The sequence below is a fragment of the Nicotiana tabacum genome, chromosome 10 (genome assembly GCF_000715075.1).
Source record: "Nicotiana tabacum cultivar K326 chromosome 10, ASM71507v2, whole genome shotgun sequence".
Lineage (NCBI taxonomy): Eukaryota > Viridiplantae > Streptophyta > Magnoliopsida > Solanales > Solanaceae > Nicotiana > Nicotiana tabacum.
The window spans coordinates 161,060,761-161,081,747 of record NC_134089.1 but is presented as its reverse complement, the minus strand read 5'-3'; the positions used below and the strand labels follow the sequence as shown (position 1 = coordinate 161,081,747).

The window sequence follows — 20,987 nt, the reverse complement described above, 5'->3', positions numbered from 1 at the left end:
CAAAAGCATGGCATGGAACGATACTACAATCGAAGAGAATGACTAAGATACTTCAAGATTGGGGATTTTGTACTCAAGAAAGTTTTTCAATCCACGAAGGCGTCCAATGCGGGTAAATTAACTCCAACCTGGGAAGGACCCTACAAGATTCATGGTATTGCGGGGAAAGGAGCAAGAGAAAGGTTGTCAACAATGGGGACTCGCCGAGGGTTAGGGTTTGAAGAAGATATAATAGTACGAGGAAGAAGAAACTTTGAATTGAATATTCTGAACTTTTGTGAAAAAAACAAAGGTAAAAAGTTAAATTTATAAGAAGCAGCCGTCAAAGAAAAATGCGCCATGATGGAAATGTCATAATGAGAATTGTTGCCTCGTAATTGGTGAAGCCGTAAAAAAGCCTTAAAAAGCGCTGAAAGGTTGCAGAATAGTGTTGAAATCTCCCAGAATCAGCCAGGCCTCCATCATAGTGCTATTTATCTGTCTTAGTTGATTCCATATTTCTTGTCTCTCTACAACAGTATTATAACCATACACAAAAGTCAACCAGTACTTAAATTTTGAATTTCTGTCCTTGATCTCACAGTGCACCAATTGAGCTCCAGCCTGAGTTATATTAACATCTACTTGCTAAGTCTTCCACATTACCCATATTCTCCCATTGGGAGTACATGAATAGTTTGAGAATACTTCCCATTCAGTTCCAATCCTCCTTCTAACTTTTTTCTCATTCCATTTTTTCACTTTGGTCTCAAGGCACCCTAACACTGTGATTTTATTCTTAAGCAAAAAAGCCTTGAGTTCTTTCTGCTTATAGGGCTTGTTAAGCCCTCTAATATTCCATGAACTAATGATCATGGAGGGTGAACCAAAGGTATTGTTTCTTCTTTTGATGTCAAACTAGCATCCTCTCTTTCCTGGATTCTTAAGGCATTAAATCTGTTTTTATGTAGTATAACTTTAATAGTTTCATCAGTCATACTCTTTCTCATTGAGCTTCTCTCCTCGGGACTTTGCACCTGCTTTCCTTTTGACTTTGCTATCTGAAAAACATTGTCCTGCTGCTCTATTTTTGTACTGGTGCTTGGTGGTGCATTTGGCTCTTCTTTGCTAGTCTCATCTATGACCTCTTTAGCCTGTGCTTCCTATGTTGTCTTTTGCTTCACAATCTATTTTGTGGTTACTCTTTTCCTCCTCTTGTTCTATCCACCTATTTGTCCTTTGGCCTCAGGTCATTGGTACTTTTCTATCTTTGTTTGGCCATTACATTTCCCTATGTCATGCCCTATTGTGAGACAGTCTTGACAGAAGGAAGGATGCCAATCATAGCTCAATTTTTGCTCCCTTGTTTTTCCTTCAGCAGTTTCTATTAGCATTGTCTCAGGTAGTCCTTGGGACACATCCATTTCAATCAACATACGAGCATAGGATACTCTAGCCTCTTGTGCTGTTAGTTTATCAGTGCAGATTGGGTTTCCAATCGAGCTTGCAATTCTCCCTAATTTCTTTAATGTCCAGTACTGTATAGGTAGCCCAGGGAAGTTTACCCATACTGGAACATTTTTTGTGGATTCCTTACACATTTGGAAGTCCGGTTTCCATACTTTCAGAATCATAGGTCTATTATTGAAAGTGTATGGTCCATTTTGAAGGACCAAATCCCTGTCCTCATCAGACTCAAATTTGAAAATAATGTAGCCTTCATTATGCATTAGTACCTGTGGAGTTGAAACAAATTGCCAAACTCCATACTCAAATTTCAGCATCTCTTTGAATTGAGGAGATCCACCTATGACATAGCCAATTAAGCTAGTCCTTCATCTCTTATTTTTCTCTTCCACTTCTATGAGGTTCAATCTAACAATTTTCCTTCCATCCTTAACAATAGGGGGTAATAGTTCAATTTCAAACCCTGTTGTATAGATCTATTACCTTGAACCACGGCAGCTAGAGTTGGTTTTGAGATCCCTATGCCTGACGAGAAAGTCAATTTCCTAGCTACCATCGCCATTTCCGTCTCATTTGGTGCAGGACCTGCAGGAGTCATTGTTATCGGAGCTGCCTGTGTTTGATTGCCACCGGCTCCTCCGATTTCTTTCTTTCTTGTCCATACAGAACAGTTGGTGCACTCCCCATGCCTTTCATCCAATGGAACAGTTGCACCGAGTCTAAAGCTTGGGGAATCCCCGTTTCTGGTGTAATTAGTCGTGTATCTTCATCATCTGTCTTATCTTCCTCTTCTACATTAGTTTCCTTAGCTACGGAGTTCTTCTTCCTCTGTCTCTCCATCTCCACCAGTGCAAGTTAGCAGACCTTGCTTAACGTGCGCCGAGAGATTAACTCTTATTACAAGACCGAACTTACTTTTTAAAATAAACATATGTTGAGGAATGTTTTTCTATGAAAAAAGTTTTAAAAAATTATTTAATTTGTCTACCTACATTGTAGTAATAGAATTTAATATTTATTTATAAAAAAAATATATGCTAAGTATTTATTTATTTACTAGGGATATAATTTTATTTCTCACTTTCTTAGATTATTTCAAACTTGCATTATATAATAGCATTAATCAAGCATAAATTTTGAAGGACAATTTTGTCTTTAACTAAGTTGATGCATGCATTAAAACCCATTGCATTGTTAATATCATGGTTTCTTATGCATTAGTTATGCATAGGATAATACCAAATAGAGTGTATAACTAATGCATAGATTCAAAAAGTGTACCAAACAAAGTATTACTGATACACGAAGCTAATGCATGCATTATTTAACCTAATGCATCCTACCAAACGACCCATTAGTGTCTTAGACAAGTTAATTTGAAGTATTAGTATTTATTATGCAATGAAAATATGAAATGAATACTTTTAAAGTTTGATCCTTACGTATTGGTCTTATTAAATAATTTTATGTAACCAGTTAATTTCAATTTTATAATTCAAATTTTGAATTTAAAACTTTAAATTTTAAAGTTTAAAAGTTTAATTTTATGCCTTAAAATACTTATTTTATTATTTAAAAGTTTGCAAACACTTAAATAATATTTACATTGACAAAGAAACATAATACACCAAAAAAATAAATTATCTGACCTGGTCTGGACCCGATAAGCCCGAACCCGAATGGGCCCACCAAAACCCAAAATATTCCAGCCCACTACAAGCCCAGAATATCAATCCACTAACCAACTCGAAATAATAATCGGATGGGCTGTTTCTTTTCGTGTTCAGCCCGGACCAACCCGTTCGGTTAACACCCCCAAATTTTGAATTAGTTTGAACTTCAATATCGTTGAAACTAGGGGTGGGCATAAAATCCGAAAAAATCAAATTTCGAACCGAACCAAATTAATTTAGTATTTCGGTTTCGGTTTTTTCGGTATTTCGGTTTATTTCGGTACAGAAATTTCGGTAATTCGGTACAGTATACGGTATTGGATTATTGATATTTATACCGAAATAGTTTAATGAGGTGAGATCAATATTTCGGTGTCCGTAAATGAAAGCAAATCTCACTACTACTGTTAACTTGCTTTTAAAATTTCTCGGACTTCGTAGAGTTTGTAATTTGAGACTAAGCACTACACACCAGAGTTTCTTGAGCCTTTTAGGAATATCAATAGCTCTAATGTCATTTGTTGAGCATAGAAGTTGTGCGACAAAAAACCTGAAGGCATATGCATGTCTTAAAGTATTCTCAAGCTTGTATCTTAGTCATTTAAACATGAGAGAGGAAGTAGAATAAGTTAAACTTGTCACGGGAAGTTTTCAAGTTAATATTTTCATTTATTTGAGAAAGTCTCTCTGTTCGGTTCAAGCTTTCGTTTGAGAATGGTAATTCACAATTAGGCATCTATTTTATTCATGAAATTATGCCATTTTCTTGATTAAAGTTCTTATTTAAGTTTCATCTATTTACAGTGAACCCCCAGAAGAGAAATGCATCCGGAAAGCAGAATTGGCAACTGGAAAAGGAGACTGGTTCACCATCATTATAATTTTCGGACCTCAAAATACATAGTGGTGTAGTAGAACGATCACTTTTTCAGCATTGGCCTTAATACAAATTAAAGTTCGTAATATGGTGTGTAGTGCTTAGTCTCAAATTAAATTGGCTACCTACATTGGCCTTAATGTAAAAAGTCGATGTAACTTTTGGAATATTCTGGATTTTATAGGCTCAAGCACATAAATGTAAGTATCAAATGAATGACAAAAGATTTTGTGAACAACTTTAGAGGATCAAGAAAAAGAAAACACAATATTAGAATAATTGAAGGTAAAATAATGTTGACGCTATATTTTGCTAGTTAATGAATGGGGAGACAGTGAAGATTTGGTTTAAACTGAAACAGTACCGAAATAGTACCGAACCAAAATAAGAAATACCGACCATACCGAAATATTATGGTACGATATTTGGTATATACAATTGATAAATCGAATACCGAACCGAAATTCTTAAGTACCGAACCGAAATACCGAACACCCGTCCCTAATTGAAACAAAGAGAAAGGTGAACACGTGGGATGTTAGAGATGTGGCAACAATTAAACCGCGTGGGCATTATCTACACAGAGATCTTTATAGTGAAATGTCATTTCGTGGTGCATTAAAATTTAAAAATGACCGGACGAGGTGACAGGTGGCAAACTGCTATCTCCGTTGTCTTTTTTCTACTATTGTTATTTTGTTTTTGATAGAAAATAAGTTCACAAATCTATTGAAGGTGAAAATAGGAAAAATGATCCTTTATGTTTTAAGATAGGTTTAAAGCGGTCCCTTAACTATACACTGAGCAGTTTTAATTCCTTGATTTTGTTAAAATAGCACTTTTGTCTTTGTAAACGTTTTTTTTTAAAAAAATTTAACCTTAAACACTAGGAAAGTCCCATCAAATCCAAAATATACAAAAAATAAATTGCAATAAACACTAAAGGACGAAAAATAGTAGTAAAAAATACACCTTAAAAAGCTGCACCAAACTTTAAAAATGAATAAAAAGTAAACAAAAGCTGCAAAAATTATATCTCAAATACAAATTCTCCCTAATTTCTATGTTTCTTAAACAGTTCCCGTAAAATCTAATAGGTAAAGTTAAATATACGAAGACTGAAAACGTTAACTTGTAGTAATAATAAATTTAAAGGATGAAAACTGCTTAGTGCAAACTAAAAATTACTTTGAATCTAACCTCAAATATAAGGAACCATTTTTATCATTTTCTCTCCATTAAAGTCTCAATCACTTTCTCATGGTCGGTCTCTAAAACTAAACTCAATTAATTTTTTCGACCTTTTCTTTCGCCTTCATCTCTTTACGTCTTTCAACTACCAACTTTCTCTACGTCAGATATCTTTTTTTTTTCTGTTTTAACTTTTATTATTATATCTAACTTACTGCTATGAATCTGTATTGCTGTAATAAATAATTAAACAATTAAGTTTTTGGAAAAATAGAAAGTTAGTAGAATTAGAACGACAAAATAAATTCTAAAAAATAATATAGGAATAAATTGAGTCCGCTGAATACACAATATGGTTTTAAGAAAATTATACCCCTTAAGTACTCGAGGTACTGGAATATATCCTCTCAAGATAAAACGATTTAACTCACCAACGTATTGGTACCAAAATCTTTGGTAAACGGCAAACCATTCAATGGTTGTAAAACACACTGAAAAATATTGTGCAGAATAAGAAGAAGGTAATCAGAAAATTTAGTAAGTAGAAATTCTGGGATTCAAGGCATATTTATAACCCATTTGACACTATTTCTGAAAAGGTTTGCAACCTTTCAGAACAACCATGGCTGTTGAAAAAGTTTGCAACCTTTCAGAACAACCATAACTGTTGGAACAGGTGGGAATATTGTGGGAAATTAAAAAACTGATTTAAAATAATGTGGGAAAGAAAACGGACAGGACCGTGGGTCATGGGTTATTTCGGATTGATTTTTTGTTAATTAAATTAATTAATTAAATAATTGAAAGGAATTTTATCCAAAAAGATTAATCAATCATTGACCGAAGCCGAAGCTCAATTGTATATATACCCATCAAAGTCTTTTCTTCCTCAAATATGGGACAATGTCCTTTTGCCAAAGAGGAAAACTCAAATATTTTACTTTCCCTCCATTTCTCATTCATCCTTTTTAAGCTACACCAAGCTTAAAATTAAGTTACGCCAAGCTTAAAGCCCAGCACTAACAACCCCAGTAAAGATATAGTTTTTTTGGTTTCTCATCTGGTGCCTTGTATTCATATTAAAGTCTGATTATATTCGTATTCGCATCGTGTAGGGTCTCATTTGGGGAGAAACGTTCCCTACCAACGATTTTTCCATACACATAGTCCGAAACCGAGATCTTTAGTTAAGGAAATAGCAGTTCCATCTATTGCACCATATCTTTTGTTACTCCCTCTGATTTACAATAAGTGATCAATTTGCTTTGGGCACATCCATTAACGAAATACTAAATTTTAGACAAAAATTAAATAGTTAGTGTGACTAAACTACTCTTAATTAAGTGTTGCAGCATAATTTAATGTGAGGAGTAAAAAAATTTTTAGGGATACATACATAAGGATAATTTTGAAAAAATAAAATGAATTTTTTCTTGATTATATAAATAAACACTTATTTTGAATCAAAATAAAAAAATAAATTGATCACTTATTGTGGACCGAACCGAAGGAAATAGTAGTAAGGAAAGATATAGTTTTATCCTCGTAAAACATCCTGCAATGTACCAGTTTCCTCTCACCATTTAAGATAAGCTTTTCTTATCGACATTGTACTACTTTAATTAATTAATCAACACGTGGAAAACACTTTTACCCATTTTGCTTTTCTATTCCACAAACTTGTTCACTCGTCATTACGAAAAACCAAAAAAAAAAAAAAATAATCAATTTTCTTTTCCCCGATTACAAAAACGTTTTGGATAAATAAATTATTTCTTCAACACTAATGGGTTGGCTCAACGATCAACACTTAAAACTGTTAATCAAAAGGTTCAGGAGAGGCCCTTCCATAAAGCAAGTAAAGTAATCGCTTTAAGTCCCATATATTTGTAGGGGTTCCATTTTTTGTTACACCTAATAGATTATGTATTAGTTTAAAAATTATTCTGTAAAGTGAAAAAGTTTTATTTATTTCTAACAAATACAGAGAAGAAAGATTTGCAACCACTATGATTTCTACCAAGAAAATTGCATTTGAAATAGATATCGAACCCAAATTTTGTAAGAAACGTGTGATATATAGGAAGTAGCAATTTGATGCGAATGTTGATAATGAAATCCCAAAATCTTTCGAAGAGTCCTTTAGAGTTGATTACTTTTATACATAATAGACAGAGCTATTTTTTCACTTCAAAATAGATTTGAACAATTCGAAGCATATGAAAATATTTTTAATTTTTTATTTGGCAGTTAAAACTAAGATCACTAGATGTTGGAAATTTGAAAAAATATTGCCTTAATCTTGAATGTTCCTTAAAGCATAATAATCAATTCGATATTGATGGTTTAGATTTATTTTCTGAATTAAAAGTATTAAGGAAAATATTACAATTAGAAGATAACAATTTAATTGATAAACTTAATCAAATAAAAAGATTTAATTCTTTTCCAAGTGCCTAAAAAGTTAAGGTCTCTCGTAAAGTTTGGCTTTAGGTCACAAAATTCGTTGGGTCGGCCCAGAAAAGGTTTTACGGTTGAACTTGAATAATTAGTATTCTTCTCTACCCTTTGAAGCCCAAACTTACCATTCATCCGGAAAAATATGTATAAAACAATAGTTCAAGGAAAACATTACAAAAAAGAAATAAAAAATTCTGAGGTTTCCAGTATATATATAAAATTCGATGTTACGTAAATCAAATAGAAATATACAGAACGTCAATATGCTTGAGAAGATCATATAATGGGTCATATATACCAATATATATTTGATAAATCAAACGTTTGGTATATCACTTTATATAAAAACTTGTTCTTATTAACATTCAATTTCAGAAGCGTAAAACATTAATTCACTGAAACGATCATTCACTCGTTAAACTAATTCTATGCAATATTTGCATTTAGAAACATTCAATCTTCACGTAAAACACAAGCTATATATATGGAGTATATGTTAGTGTAAATTACCCACACAATATTTACATATACTATGTTTTTGTCAGACCTTTTATTTTTATTTAAAAATTAAAAAGAAATACGCTACCTTCTGAATATCATTTAATTTGGTGGGAAGACCAGTCAATAAAGCAATACTTTATAGTGTGATTTTTAAAATGTCCACTACAGCATGGTTTTATGTATTATTGTTTACAAGTTTAAACTTCTCAATTCAGCTCCCTCGCCATTCTTTAGTTCCTATCTAATCTTCTTGAATCTCACGACAAGTTGTCTTGCCTTGGTTGGAGATCTCATTTTCGAAAAGATAAAGACGATTATTGTGACGACTCATTTCCTGAACAAGCCGGGACCGGCACTCGATCATTAAATATGACCGAACGAATCATCTCTGCTTATCAAATCTATTATAACTCCAAATTTTATATGCAACAAGGCAATACTCTAACCAAATACTTTTGATTAATTTAAACATTTATATAAATCAACTCCAAAACTTTATTCATAGTAACTAATGAAATACGACTAAGTTATTATCAAAAACATCTGAATTTTAACCCAACGACTATGTCTATGAAGCCTCTACTGATAAACTGACGCACTGGTCAGGACATGAGATTTCCTGGCCACTTCTCTAAGTAACAAAGAAATAACTAAATAAAAATGACTCTAAGGAATACTCCACGAACAAAAGCGGAGCTCACCAATAGCACTGGAAGAGAAGGAAGTCCTAACTCGTAGTCTGCTCGCATGCAAATCCGATTCCTACGTTGTACCGCAGACCAACGTAGGTTCCCAAAGAGAACATCAGTACCATCCATTGTACTCAGTGAGTCTCAACAACAGGGGGCGAAACTTTAATAATATTTACATTATGAGCAAAGGTTCTAAATGCATGTAAAACATAAAGCTTATAAGAATAATTCTAAATAATTGCATAATAACAGTCTATGAATATTCTAAAAGAAATTCTTTTCTTTTTCTTTCTTAAAAAAAAATATACTTCACTTTATACTTTGGGAGTTCCAACTATCGTGACTTAATTCTATCTCAATCACCGTGTGATCGGCACGGGTTCGATCCCAACCTGATCGAATAGGCCCAATCCACGAGGTGCCACTCGCTTCATGGTTCTCAGCGCTCATGTATCATACCTTAGCATGACTAAGTAAATTCTCAGCAACGAGACCCTCGGCTCGTGTGCTCCCTACTTTGGCACAAGTAGTTTCAGGAAGCCAACGCCTTGGTCAGGACCCTCGGCCTGGACGATGGCCCCTTCTCAGAATAAAGGATACTCCCAAAAATCTTTTTCTTCTAAAACTTCTTCTTGTGACTTTCAAGTCTAAATCTTTTTTTTATAGAACATCGTGTACGTGCTCATGCTGGTATCCTTAAATGTAAAGCATGACATAAGAGTGAAATAAACATGTAAAAGTATTTCTAAAGATTCTTGCTTCTTCATAAATTTTCAACATGAAAATAGCATATAAGAATAACACAAAAATCTGAAAATTTATGCACATATATCATAATAAATCATCTAAACTTTTGGTAGAACAATTCTAAGTTAATAGGTACTCACTCGCTCCAACTAAGTAAATATAAACTCTTTTAAGCAATTCATCAAGCACCTTGTATGCGTGTTTTTATGAGTTAAACCACTTTAGTAAAGGGTTATATCAACTCACCTCAAAACTCCTTGAGCTAATACGCAGACCCCAGTCCAATTTATACCCGTCAAAATAATTGATTCTATAACAATCAGTGCATTTTAATCAATTTTAAAGTTTCTCGCCTAAACATGAAATTTACTGTTGATATAGAGAAAGAAGGGAATTAACTATTCAATTCTTACCTATTACTACTATAGAATAATTGACAATAGAAAATTTTATATACCTGAATTCAAGAATTTGTGATTTGTAAAAAACCTTAGAATTTTATTTTCGTTGCCTGCGTGCCTTGCGTGAACAGAACAGTGTTCTCTTCTGTTTAATCCTTAAAGCCCTTTGTTTACTCCTTTGCCTTAAAAGGGTTAAGGCTTGGTCACGTGCTTCCTTATTCTTTTTTGTTTTTCCCTTTTTTTTCGACTTAACTAATATCTTATTTTACTTACTTTTAATAATTAATAATATTAAAATTATTAATATTTTTCTAATTGTATATCCAATTATATATATATATATATATATATATATATATATATATATATATATATATTTCACTATAGGCAAGATAAAAGTAATAAAAATAGTAATAATTTAGTTCTATAATTAACGTGTCTCGAAACTTTTATAAATTTGAGGATTATTACAATTATTAGGTCATATATACCAATTATAATTAAGTAAATTTTTAATCAGCATTCAATAGTGCATTACTTACTTCTTTCTGCGCTCTAATTTGCTTTTGCACATTCACTTTCATAATAAAGGCAGAAAACTTTTTCATGCTTCTCAAAGATTGCCCATCTCTTGTATAAAAGGAAAATTGTTGTGCTGTCCCCGTAATGGCACCAAATAACTGAAATAGCATTTTCAATCTTATAAAATTTCTTATATTTCCTAGACTGAACAGGCGTCGAGTTCATTACTCAAATGGTTATTCTACTATTAAAATTTACCTTGTAAAGTCATGTTCTTTTGTTTGTAACAGAAAAGTCAGTTAATTTTTTTTTGGTTTCCCACCCGGTGTCCGATACTCGCATTGGAACTCGACTATATCCGGATTCACGCTACGTAGAGCCCCATTCGGGGAAAGCGCTCCCTACCAAGGATTTTAATTTCTATATCACTAAGTAAATCACTTAACTAGATTTCTCAAATTTTTCGGCGGTCAAATACCTATATATTTTACTCTTTATTTTTTAATAATAATTTTTTTCTTTTTAATCTATATTATGGACTTACCTATAAAACAAATAAATCTTATTTATAAAGTAAAAAGGTACAATAAGATATTTCAAGCATATATAATGTTCGAATAATGAAAAAATTGAGCATTTAAATAATTATTTTTTGTATTACATGCATGTAATATATGTTTTAAAATTTTTTATTCTCTTTTATTCTCAACTGCGTATATAATGAGTAGACACTACTAGAAATTTGGCCAAAACCGACCTCGGCCGACCGACCAACTTCGATTGACTTTTTCGACAAATTTTTTCTTGTTTGGTCATTTGTGAAATTTAATTGACCGGCCGAAATCAGTCAGAAATTGCAACCGACTTCGATCGTTATTTATTACAGACCAACCTAATTTTGACGGATTAAAATTAATCAAAAATTGATCAGTTTTTTCAATTTTTTAATCGATTTTGATCGATATTTCTAGACGATTTTAGCCATTTTTGAAATAGGAGAGCACCATACGACTCAATTAATTTCGAGAATTCCAGAACTTTTATAACGGTAAATGGGGAGGTAGGTGGATATGAGAGAATACAAAACGAAATTCTCACCTCAGGTATTTTGACAAATACATTTCTATGTTGGAAAACAATGTCTCCTATCGGCCAGATAGTTATTATTATTATTTTACTTTTTTTGTGCAACAAAATCTCAGTACCTTAGCTTCAGCCTATTTATTTATCGCTTTTTTTATTTTGTACCTATTTTAAGAAACAAAATCTCAGTGTATAATAATATACTATCTCCAGCCTATTTATTTATCGTCTTTTTAGATTTTTATACATATTTTAAGTAAGCCATTTAATACAGGTTGCATTGGAGGTTAATTTTCTAAAATACTAATCCATTTAGTTTTCTCTTAAATGTCTTACTTATTTAACAAAAATCCACTAATTAGAGCACTGAGACCTAATTTGAAAAATAAATGGCAATTGATACTTCTTATTTTTCAAATATTAGAAAATTAGCTTCCACCCTTAAACCTAATACTTAGGATATTAATTTATAAATATTTCTTTTTATTTTTAGGAAAACTTTCTAATATATAGTGACTTTAGGGGAGAATGCTTTTATATTTGTTGAAGGAATTTTAATATATTTAACTTATATTAAAAGAATTAAGTACTTTTTAATTTTATTTTCATATTTTACTTAAATAAAATGATTTTTTAATTATTTCATGTAATAACAAAATTTTGAGATTATTTATTTACTTATAATATTAATTATTAAGTACATCTATTCATGTCCTTATTCGTAATTTGACACTTGAAAGCACTTTCTAAAAAGTTTGGCCAAACACAAATTATTTCTCAAAAGTGCTTTTTAGACTGATTAGCCAAACACAAACTGCTTCTCTACAAAAGTACTTTTTTCAAAAGCACTTTTGAAAAAAGCACTTCTCAAAATAAGTTGATTTCTCCAGCTTGGCCAAACAGGCTATTAGTCTTTTAGAAGGTTGGTGGATTTTGACGGTCACTCAAAACATTTTGGGTGTGTTTGGTATGAAGGAAAACATTTTCCGGAAAATGTTTTCTAATTTTCCCATATTTGGTTGGCTTAAATGTTTTGGAAAACATTTTCCTCCGATTGGAGGAAAATATTTTCCTTATCAAGGGAAGAGAAAACATTTTCCAAAGCTCTTTCTTAACCTTAACCACTCTCACCAACCCACCCCAACCCCTTCTCCAAAAAAAGATTTTTTTTTCTTTCAAATTTCAGTTTTTCCGTTACCACCCACTCTACTATCCCTTTCCTCCCCCGCAATTTTTTTTTACCTTTATTTTTTTTTTTTGCAATTTCAAATTTCTGTTTTTCATTTTTCTGCACCACCCATTACCCACCCCAATCCCCCCACCTGCCCCCAGCACAATTTTTTTTTTTTACCTTTTTTTGTAATTATTTTTTTTTCATTTTGCTGTCCCCCTAGCCCCGGCCCTAGCCCCCTGCCCCCCTCCCGAAAAAAAAATTTAAATATATTTTTCAGTTTTAATTTTATTATTTATCGGTTTAAAGGCTCAAAATTTTACAAGTTCCAAAATTATGAGTTCGGGGGTTTATGTATTTGGAAGTTTACGGGTTTAGAAATTATAAAGTTTACGGGTTCGAAATTCCGTGGTTTTGAAAGTTTAGCGGTTGGAAAGTTTATGAAATTTGTGGGCCCGGAAGGTTGTTGGTTTAAAAGTTTATGGATTCATGTTTATTATATCTAAATTATTTATGAATACTCTTGAGAAGTCATTTTCCTTAATTTGCATACCAAACACCGAAAAATGAATAAGATTACTACTTATTTTCCAAGAAAATATTTTCCACGGTGAATATGATATTATTTTTCAAATTCAAAAGATTGAGAGAATTAATTAGTGACATTTATGAATTTGAGTGAAATTTGATCTATAATTCATGTATGCTTTTTTTGAAAGATCTATCTCTCACCAGATATGTTCACTACTTCTCGCTTACTTACCACTTAAACAATACCGATTTGAACAAAAAAAAGTGATCCCTTATTTCTCTATTCCTTTCCGTAATCCAATCCGGTAATAAAATTTGAACATGAATTCATTCCATCAATTGAATCTTCAAAGAGACCAATAACAACGACGAATAATAAGGAATTCAGGATAAAAAGTATATATTTTTCATTACATACGTAAAAAAAAAACCATTTTGACACTGGTCGACTAACCAAGATAAAAATATTAAAATTAAATTACTTTATTTGATGTAAATATTGAGTAGAAATAAATATTGTATCGGAATCAATAATTAACAAAATCTCATTTTCTTAAACCCCTTAATTTACTCAATAAAAAAAGAAAGACTTTTTCTTTTTCTTAGTTTTTCCTAATTAAAAATTACAAAGGAAAGCACACATGGCAAAAGAGAGCGTAAAACCTGTCTATAAATCTTAAACCAAATCCCCCACCCCCACTGTTCTTCTCTCCTTAATCTACGTAGGAAACCAATTTGGACTCCATTACCAAATCTCCAACCAAACAACTTTCTTCTCTCTCTCTCTCTAGAATCTTCTTTTCCTCACCCAGAGTTCTCTTAATTCCCCTAATTAATCACAATTTCATCAATTATTCTCTCCGATCATCCCCAAATTTTTCTCATTTAACGGAAATTGTCTTAGAATTCCGTCGAATAGATAATCCATTGTTTGATCCGGAGAGAGAACTTTTTTTCCATAGGTTTTGTATACGCATGAGCTGGTTGATCAAGCTGGGTTTCTCTTCAAATTCTAATATTAATTCTGTTATTCTCAGATTATTGAGATTATTAACTTTAATTTTATTTAATAATCCCTTTGTTATTTTTAATAGTAATTGTTTATCTATCAATAATCACCGATCATCGCCTTTTGATCATGGATTCTCAAAACAAGAGTAATCGCCAACTTCAGAGAGGTTTGTCTCTTTTTATAAAAAGTTTTAATCTTTTTGTCGGTGATTTTTTTTTTTTGGATTTTACTTTATTAAGTTGAATTTTTAGCGTGATTAATTAGATTCAGTAGTCATTTTAAGTTAAATTTGTATTGTTGGAGCTGAATTGTCTTTTTGGTGATATTTGTGATTTACTATGGTTTTACTTAGATTTAGTTGAATTTTAACATAGAATTCAATTTGCTTGAATTTTTTGGGGTTTTGTCTTAACATTTCAATTTAGTTTGTATTACTTAAGCTGGATAACGATAATTAACTCTTGATCTATGCTTTTATAGCTTATTAAAATTGTGAATTGTGAACTATGATAACGAAACCTTTAGTTTTTTTTTAATATTAATAAAAACGCTTTTGCAGTTTTCGAGTTGCAAAGATAATTAAAAAATGGCAAGAATATGCTTTTTAACGTACCTGTTTTGTGACGTGGGCCGCTCTCTTTTAGTTATTCAAACAACTGATGGGTCCAAAATATCGATTGTTAGGTACTTGGGGCCCTCTGAAAATCTTTTAGTGGCTACTTTTGATCTCGCTTACCATCTTGATAAATTAGGAGTTACATTAAACTTTTTATTTGATTAGATAATTAACGGTTAGGCAAATGAATATGAAGACAACTTTATGATCTGTGATATTTCTATTCTATGAAGGAAGTTGGCTAATGACAAATAAATTACATGAATCTTTGACACAGACACACACAAACAAAAGAACCTTTATTTTTGAGGATGCGAAAGGCCTGACACTTTATCTGAATCTTGATTCCCAGAGTAGCTAATTCAGCTGATATTTTTTTGGACATAGGTACTAGCTCCACTTTTAGTTGCAATTGCTAGTCCGTGGTAGGCAACTTTAATCCTCTATCCTAAGTTTAGTATGGGATTGTTATTTTTGAAGATAAAGTTAAGTGAGTAAAAAAATGCTCTCTCTAATAGGTTAAGCTTTTAGATGAAATACACTTCAAAAAGAATTTCTACATGCATGGCTCATAAAAAAAGAATCAAGCCGCACACAAGGGGGTGTGTTGAATACGTAGTTAAGTAAATAAAAGTGTGACTTTAAAGCTAGCTTTTAGATGAAATATTGACACTCTTATAGTTGCTATGCCGTTGTCAGCTTAGTTAACATATTATGGAGTTGTTAAATGGGAAATTGGAGGCACACGAATTCTTTTTTTCATTTCTATGTTCCCCGTATTTGGAAATCCTATTTATCAAAGAGACAATATCACAAATTATAGGTAGTATTGGTTCTTGATTAAAAGGGCAGGATAGCAAATTGTTATGTTCCTTTCATTTTGAGAATCAGAAGCACATCGAAACTGTAATTATGGTTGTTGCACAGGCTTTGTGCAGCTCTGTATACACACACACACAAAAAAAAAAATTACAATATCAAAAAAGAAAAGAAAAAGCAACACTTCACTACAGTTGGAGCTTATAACAGCAAGCAATACAGTAACCTTTTATTTGGTGAATAAGTATGCCACGTTGTCACCTTTCGAGTCAGTTTCTGTCTTTATAAGTTACCTTGTATTATGTTTGTGTGTAATTGTTGGTTGCTTATCATTTTTTATCTTACTTAACAACTTTTCTGACTGAGTTTTTGGTTTTGTCATCTAGCTCCTTGCTTCTCAGGCGATGGACAGCGGGCTGGGGCTTCACCATCTGTCATTGTGATTGGTGGCGGAGTTGCTGGCCTTGCAGCTGCTCGGGCTCTTTATGATGCATCATTTCAGGTATGCATGTGAAAAAGCATGTTTTCACTTAGTTGGTGTAAATGGTGATATGTTTAACAAGGATAATATTTTCTGTTAGGTGGTTGTTTTGGAGTCACGAGATAGAATTGGAGGCCGAGTTCACACTGATTATTCATTTGGTTTTCCTGTTGACTTGGGTGCATCATGGTAATGAGTTCTACTCTTACTTTTGCTTTACATCCATCCAAAATTTTCCTCTTTATTGACAAATTAAGCACAACCTTTTTGCTTGCAATTTGGAAATTGATTGGCTGACTGCTTTAGGTTACATGGAGTCTGCAAAGAGAATCCTCTGGCACCTCTAATCGGAAGACTAGGACTGCCTCTCTATCGTACAAGTGGTGACAATTCTGTGTTGTACGACCATGATCTGGAGAGGTTTGTATTTCAAGACCTTCTTACCTCTCACATGATAGTGTTACATAATGTACAGATTCACGCACAAATAGTTGTGTTAGTCTTTTGATATTATATTTCCAAGTTTGATTATTTTTCAAGTAATGTATATTCATCTGACCTAGCTTTGATTCTTCAGTTATGCCCTTTTTGACATGGATGGGAATCAAGTTCCCCAGGACTTAGTCACTAAGGTTGGCGAAACATTTGAGAGCATTTTGAAGGAGGTGTGTTCTCTTTCTCTTTCTTTCCCTCTCTCTCCCCGCAACTTCATTTATATGAACTCTGAATTCTGGAATATCTATTTCTCTCTTCATGGAAAAGAATTTTACATGTCTTTAAATCGTGTGGTGCTTTGGACATTTTCTGATGAGAGCTGATTCATTTTCTGCAGACTGATACAATTAGACAAGAATTTAGCGAAGACATGTCTATTAGCCGTGCTATATCTATGGTCTTTGAAAGGAGACCGGACTTAAGGTACCATTTGTTCTGTTTTGTTGATAACTGATTCCTCCCCCTCAAACTAACTGAAAAGGAAAAAGAACACCACTTGTGCTAAGTGAAATTCTTGCTACAGGCTCGACGGCATTGCTCATAAGGTGTTGCAATGGTACCTTTGCAGAATGGAAGGCTGGTTTGCTGCAGATGCTGATACCATCTCACTCAAGTGCTGGGACCAGGTAGATTTCTTTGCCTCCTTAAGAAGAAAGAACTTGTTGGGAGAATGTCTATACCTAACTGACCATTATCTTGCAGAGACTACTGGATAACTAGGTTAATATATGAAAATGCTCTCGTTCACCTTATAAAAATATCCTCACTGTAGTAAAACAGTTCGTTCAGAAAGAGGGTGGGGTTTCTATCCTTGTTCGCATGTGGGTTCTGTGACATCTGTTTGCTTAGCTCATTAGAAATGATACAGTGGATGAAGAAAGCGTCGCATCACCTTGATGATGATATAGGATAGAAATTGGATTTTGATATTAGGCGAGCAGGATATAACCATTCTAAATTTTACTGCCAACTGTTTCCTTTGCTAGATCCACTACATCCACGTGTGTCTGTGAGGAGGAGAGTGATACATAATGAAATCATACAGATAGTGGGCGAGAGTTATCTTAATGTAGGACCAATAACTTTTCTTTTATCTCCAGGTTAGTTTGTATTCTATTGTTGTGAGAAGTTCGACCATTTATTCTAAAATATAACTGAAGCATTCCTCCATGCAAGTACTTGGTGATTTAGTTTTGTAATTAACAGGTTAAAAATTGAAATCCCATGTATTAGAATGAATCCTCCTAATTCTAAGATCCTAAGCAAAGCTTAGATCTTGTAACCTGTTCGTGTGTCAGAGTATCTGTAATGTAAGATGTCTGAGGTTCTGGAAGATGAAAATGCTCCTATTTGTGTTATGAATGTAATTGTATATTTATAAAGAGTAAGGTCAAACAACTGTGTACAGTTTCCAGTCCTTGCAAACATTATTTCAAATATGTCTTACATATTCACTTTTGTGATGTACAGGAAGAATTGCTTCCCGGTGGGCATGGTCTTATGGTCCGAGGATATCTTCCTGTCATCAATACACTAGCAAAAGGGCTTGACATACGCTTAGGTCACAGGTAAGAGAAACCTACTTCATGACATCTCTGCTTCCTGCACCTCCCTCTCCTCTTCCCAAACACCAAAAAAAGGAAAGAAAACAGTCTACACGATTAATTTGCTGTTTTCTGAATCTTCCTCAGGGTTACACAAGTAGTAAGGCGTTATAATGGAGTGAAAGTGACAGTTGAGGATGGGAGAACTTTTGTAGCTGATGCTGCTGTTGTTGCTGTTCCTCTTGGTGTTTTAAAATCGAAAAAGATTAAGTTTGAACCCAGATTACCTGAATGGAAGGAGGCTGCAATCAATGAACTAGGTGTAGGGATTGAGAACAAGATTATTCTGCACTTTGAAAAGGTGTTTTGGCCTAATGTTGAGTTCTTGGGGGTAGTTGCAGAGAGCTCATATGAATGTAGTTACTTTTTGAATCTTCACAAGGCTACTGGCCATCCTGTCCTGGTTTATATGCCTGCAGGGCAACTGGCCCGTGACATTGAGAAACTGTCAGATGAGGATGCTGCTAATTTTGCTTTTAAGCAACTTCAGAGGATTCTTCCCAATTCGACGACTCCTGTAATGTTACTTTTCTTCTTGCTCCATTGCTTATTTTTAGGTTTCACGTTTATATGTTTCCGAGAATTCCCTTCCCAGGTTTGTTTGGGCAGCATCATTCTGTAACTTAATGCATCTTTTCCTTCGGGTTTCTTAATCAAGCTAGTGACATGTATGAACATCTGGTTATTATGGTATTAATATGAAGAGTTGCCACATGACTGTAATTTTCTAGTTTTAAAGATTTTGTTTATCATGATGTCTCTTAATCAAATAGTAGTGTAATGTTTATCAAGATTTCTTTCATCACTGAAAACCTAATAGAGTTGGTTTGTAGTGTTCTGCTGATTTCAATCTGAATTCTGGATATCAGTGGGGACCTGTTCAAAAGATTGAATTTGACTAGCTTGAGATTCTGTTAGCTCAATGGGTTTGACACTGGGGAAAAGAGAACTACTATAGAAAGCAAATATGGTCTGCGAGATGCTTTCATATTATATTATGATATTGTTGTGGCTAAGCATCTTTTTTCTCCTGGTCTTGCTGCAGATTCAGTATCTTGTTTCGCATTGGGGTACAGATGTAAACTCACTTGGATCCTACAGCTACGATACAGTTGGGAAGCCCCATGAATTCTATGAAAGGCTGAGAATTCCGGTGGATAACCTATTTTTTGCTGGGGAGGCGACGAGTATGGATTACCCAGGTTCTGTGCATGGCGCATATTCAACAGGTCTAATGGCTGCTGAGGACTGCAGGATGCGTGTTCTGGAGCGGTATGGAGAGTTGGATCTGTTCCAGCCAGTCATGGGTGAAGACACTCCTGTTGCTGTCCCCTTATTGATCTCCCGTATGTAACTCTTTTAGTTCCCTATTATATATGTACAGACACAGTATTTGAGTGCCATATGGGATTGGCTTAACACATCGTGTGCTGACAGCTTAGTGAAAAATTGTGGAAACCAAAAGGTTCCTCAATGAATGATCAAGCATCAGCTAATGTGTATAGTCATCTGTATGCAGTATTTATAGCATTTCTAAGTGAACAAAGAGACAGAACAAGGTTACCATGCAGGTTATATGGTACAATGGTGCAGTTGTGGAAGTCACCTGTGTAGACCAGGTCGGCTGGTGACATCTGCAAATCGCGGTGCTTAATGCACCATTCAGTTTAATAGCTACTGTGTGTAACAAGAACTATGTTATAAGATTTGTGTGTTTTCTAAGACAATTTATTCTCATTTGGCATCAAATAAGCAGTTTATTTTTATCAATTTTATGCATTATAATTGGTCAAAGAATGTGAATTGAGATTGCATCATGCGTCTGAGCACTGGACTGATGCCTTTATTACAGTCTCTCAAAGTTTTTGCTTTTGGCCAAGATAGGCGAATGAGGCTTTTTTTTTTTTTTTGGGGGGGGGGGGGGGGATAACAAACAAGGAGTAGTAATGAAAAGCCGGCAATCGGAGTATAATATAATGATTTTCAAAAGGCACTTAATGTCTATTGATCAGGAAAAAAGGATTGTCAATAGTTTAACATTTAGACGAGGAAAAAATAATTTAAGATTTAAGCTTTTGTGGGCATTAATTTCAGTTAATTATTTAAGTAATTTAAGCATTTACGTAACATAAAAAAGTGAACGGGAGTAATGATCTTTGAATTAATGCAAACAGTAACGAAAAATGGCGTAAATGCGCTTTTACAGAGTTGCAAATTTGCAAACCAGATCCTTTTTCTTTCTCCTAGACATATTTGTATTTGGGGCGATTTATATCATAAAATAATGTAATGGCTATTGATAGCAACGGTTATTGTCTTTGTGCGATCTATAAGTCATGAGTTAAAGCCGTGAAATCAGCTATTGATGCTTGCATCAGGATGAGTTGCTTACATGACACCTCCTTGGACTGCTACTTTTTCGGATCATGCGTGAACATAAAATGCTTTGTACATCGGGCTGCCCTTTGTCAATGTAATGGCTATCTATGTGCAAGGAATATTCATGAAAGAATTAAATAATTAATGCAGCAGAAAATCGTTTTTTTAATATTTCATATACGAATGACATACGCTTGCCTTTTTTTAGTATTAGCTAATTTGCTCCACCAGTTTATCACTGTTTTAGTTCAAGAAAGGCAAAATACATAGTTTACCCATCAAACTT

The 20,987-nt window shown here is 33.5% G+C and overlaps 1 protein-coding gene and 1 long non-coding RNA gene across 2 annotated transcripts; one reads left to right on the top strand and one right to left on the bottom strand.

Annotated features, from left to right (window-relative positions):
- Positions 1-8,601: 8,601 nt before the first annotated feature.
- Positions 8,602-10,143, bottom strand: LOC142164945 (uncharacterized). Its single transcript, XR_012696034.1, has 2 exons — positions 10,045-10,143; positions 8,602-9,897 (listed from the first exon to the last, which is right to left on the bottom strand). It is a non-coding gene; the product is annotated as an uncharacterized LOC142164945 (long non-coding RNA).
- A 3,844-nt stretch (positions 10,144-13,987) lies between these two features.
- Positions 13,988-20,092, top strand: LOC107799822 (polyamine oxidase 2). The gene is made up of 10 exons (XM_016622969.2): positions 13,988-14,473; positions 16,129-16,244; positions 16,324-16,412; positions 16,530-16,643; positions 16,801-16,888; positions 17,056-17,141; positions 17,242-17,344; positions 18,189-18,286; positions 18,410-18,839; positions 19,368-20,092. Exons 1-10 carry the CDS (start codon positions 14,434-14,436, stop codon positions 19,674-19,676), a joined length of 1,473 nt encoding a protein of 490 aa, XP_016478455.1. The 5' UTR covers positions 13,988-14,433; the 3' UTR covers positions 19,677-20,092.
- The last annotated feature ends 895 nt before the right edge of the window (positions 20,093-20,987 follow it).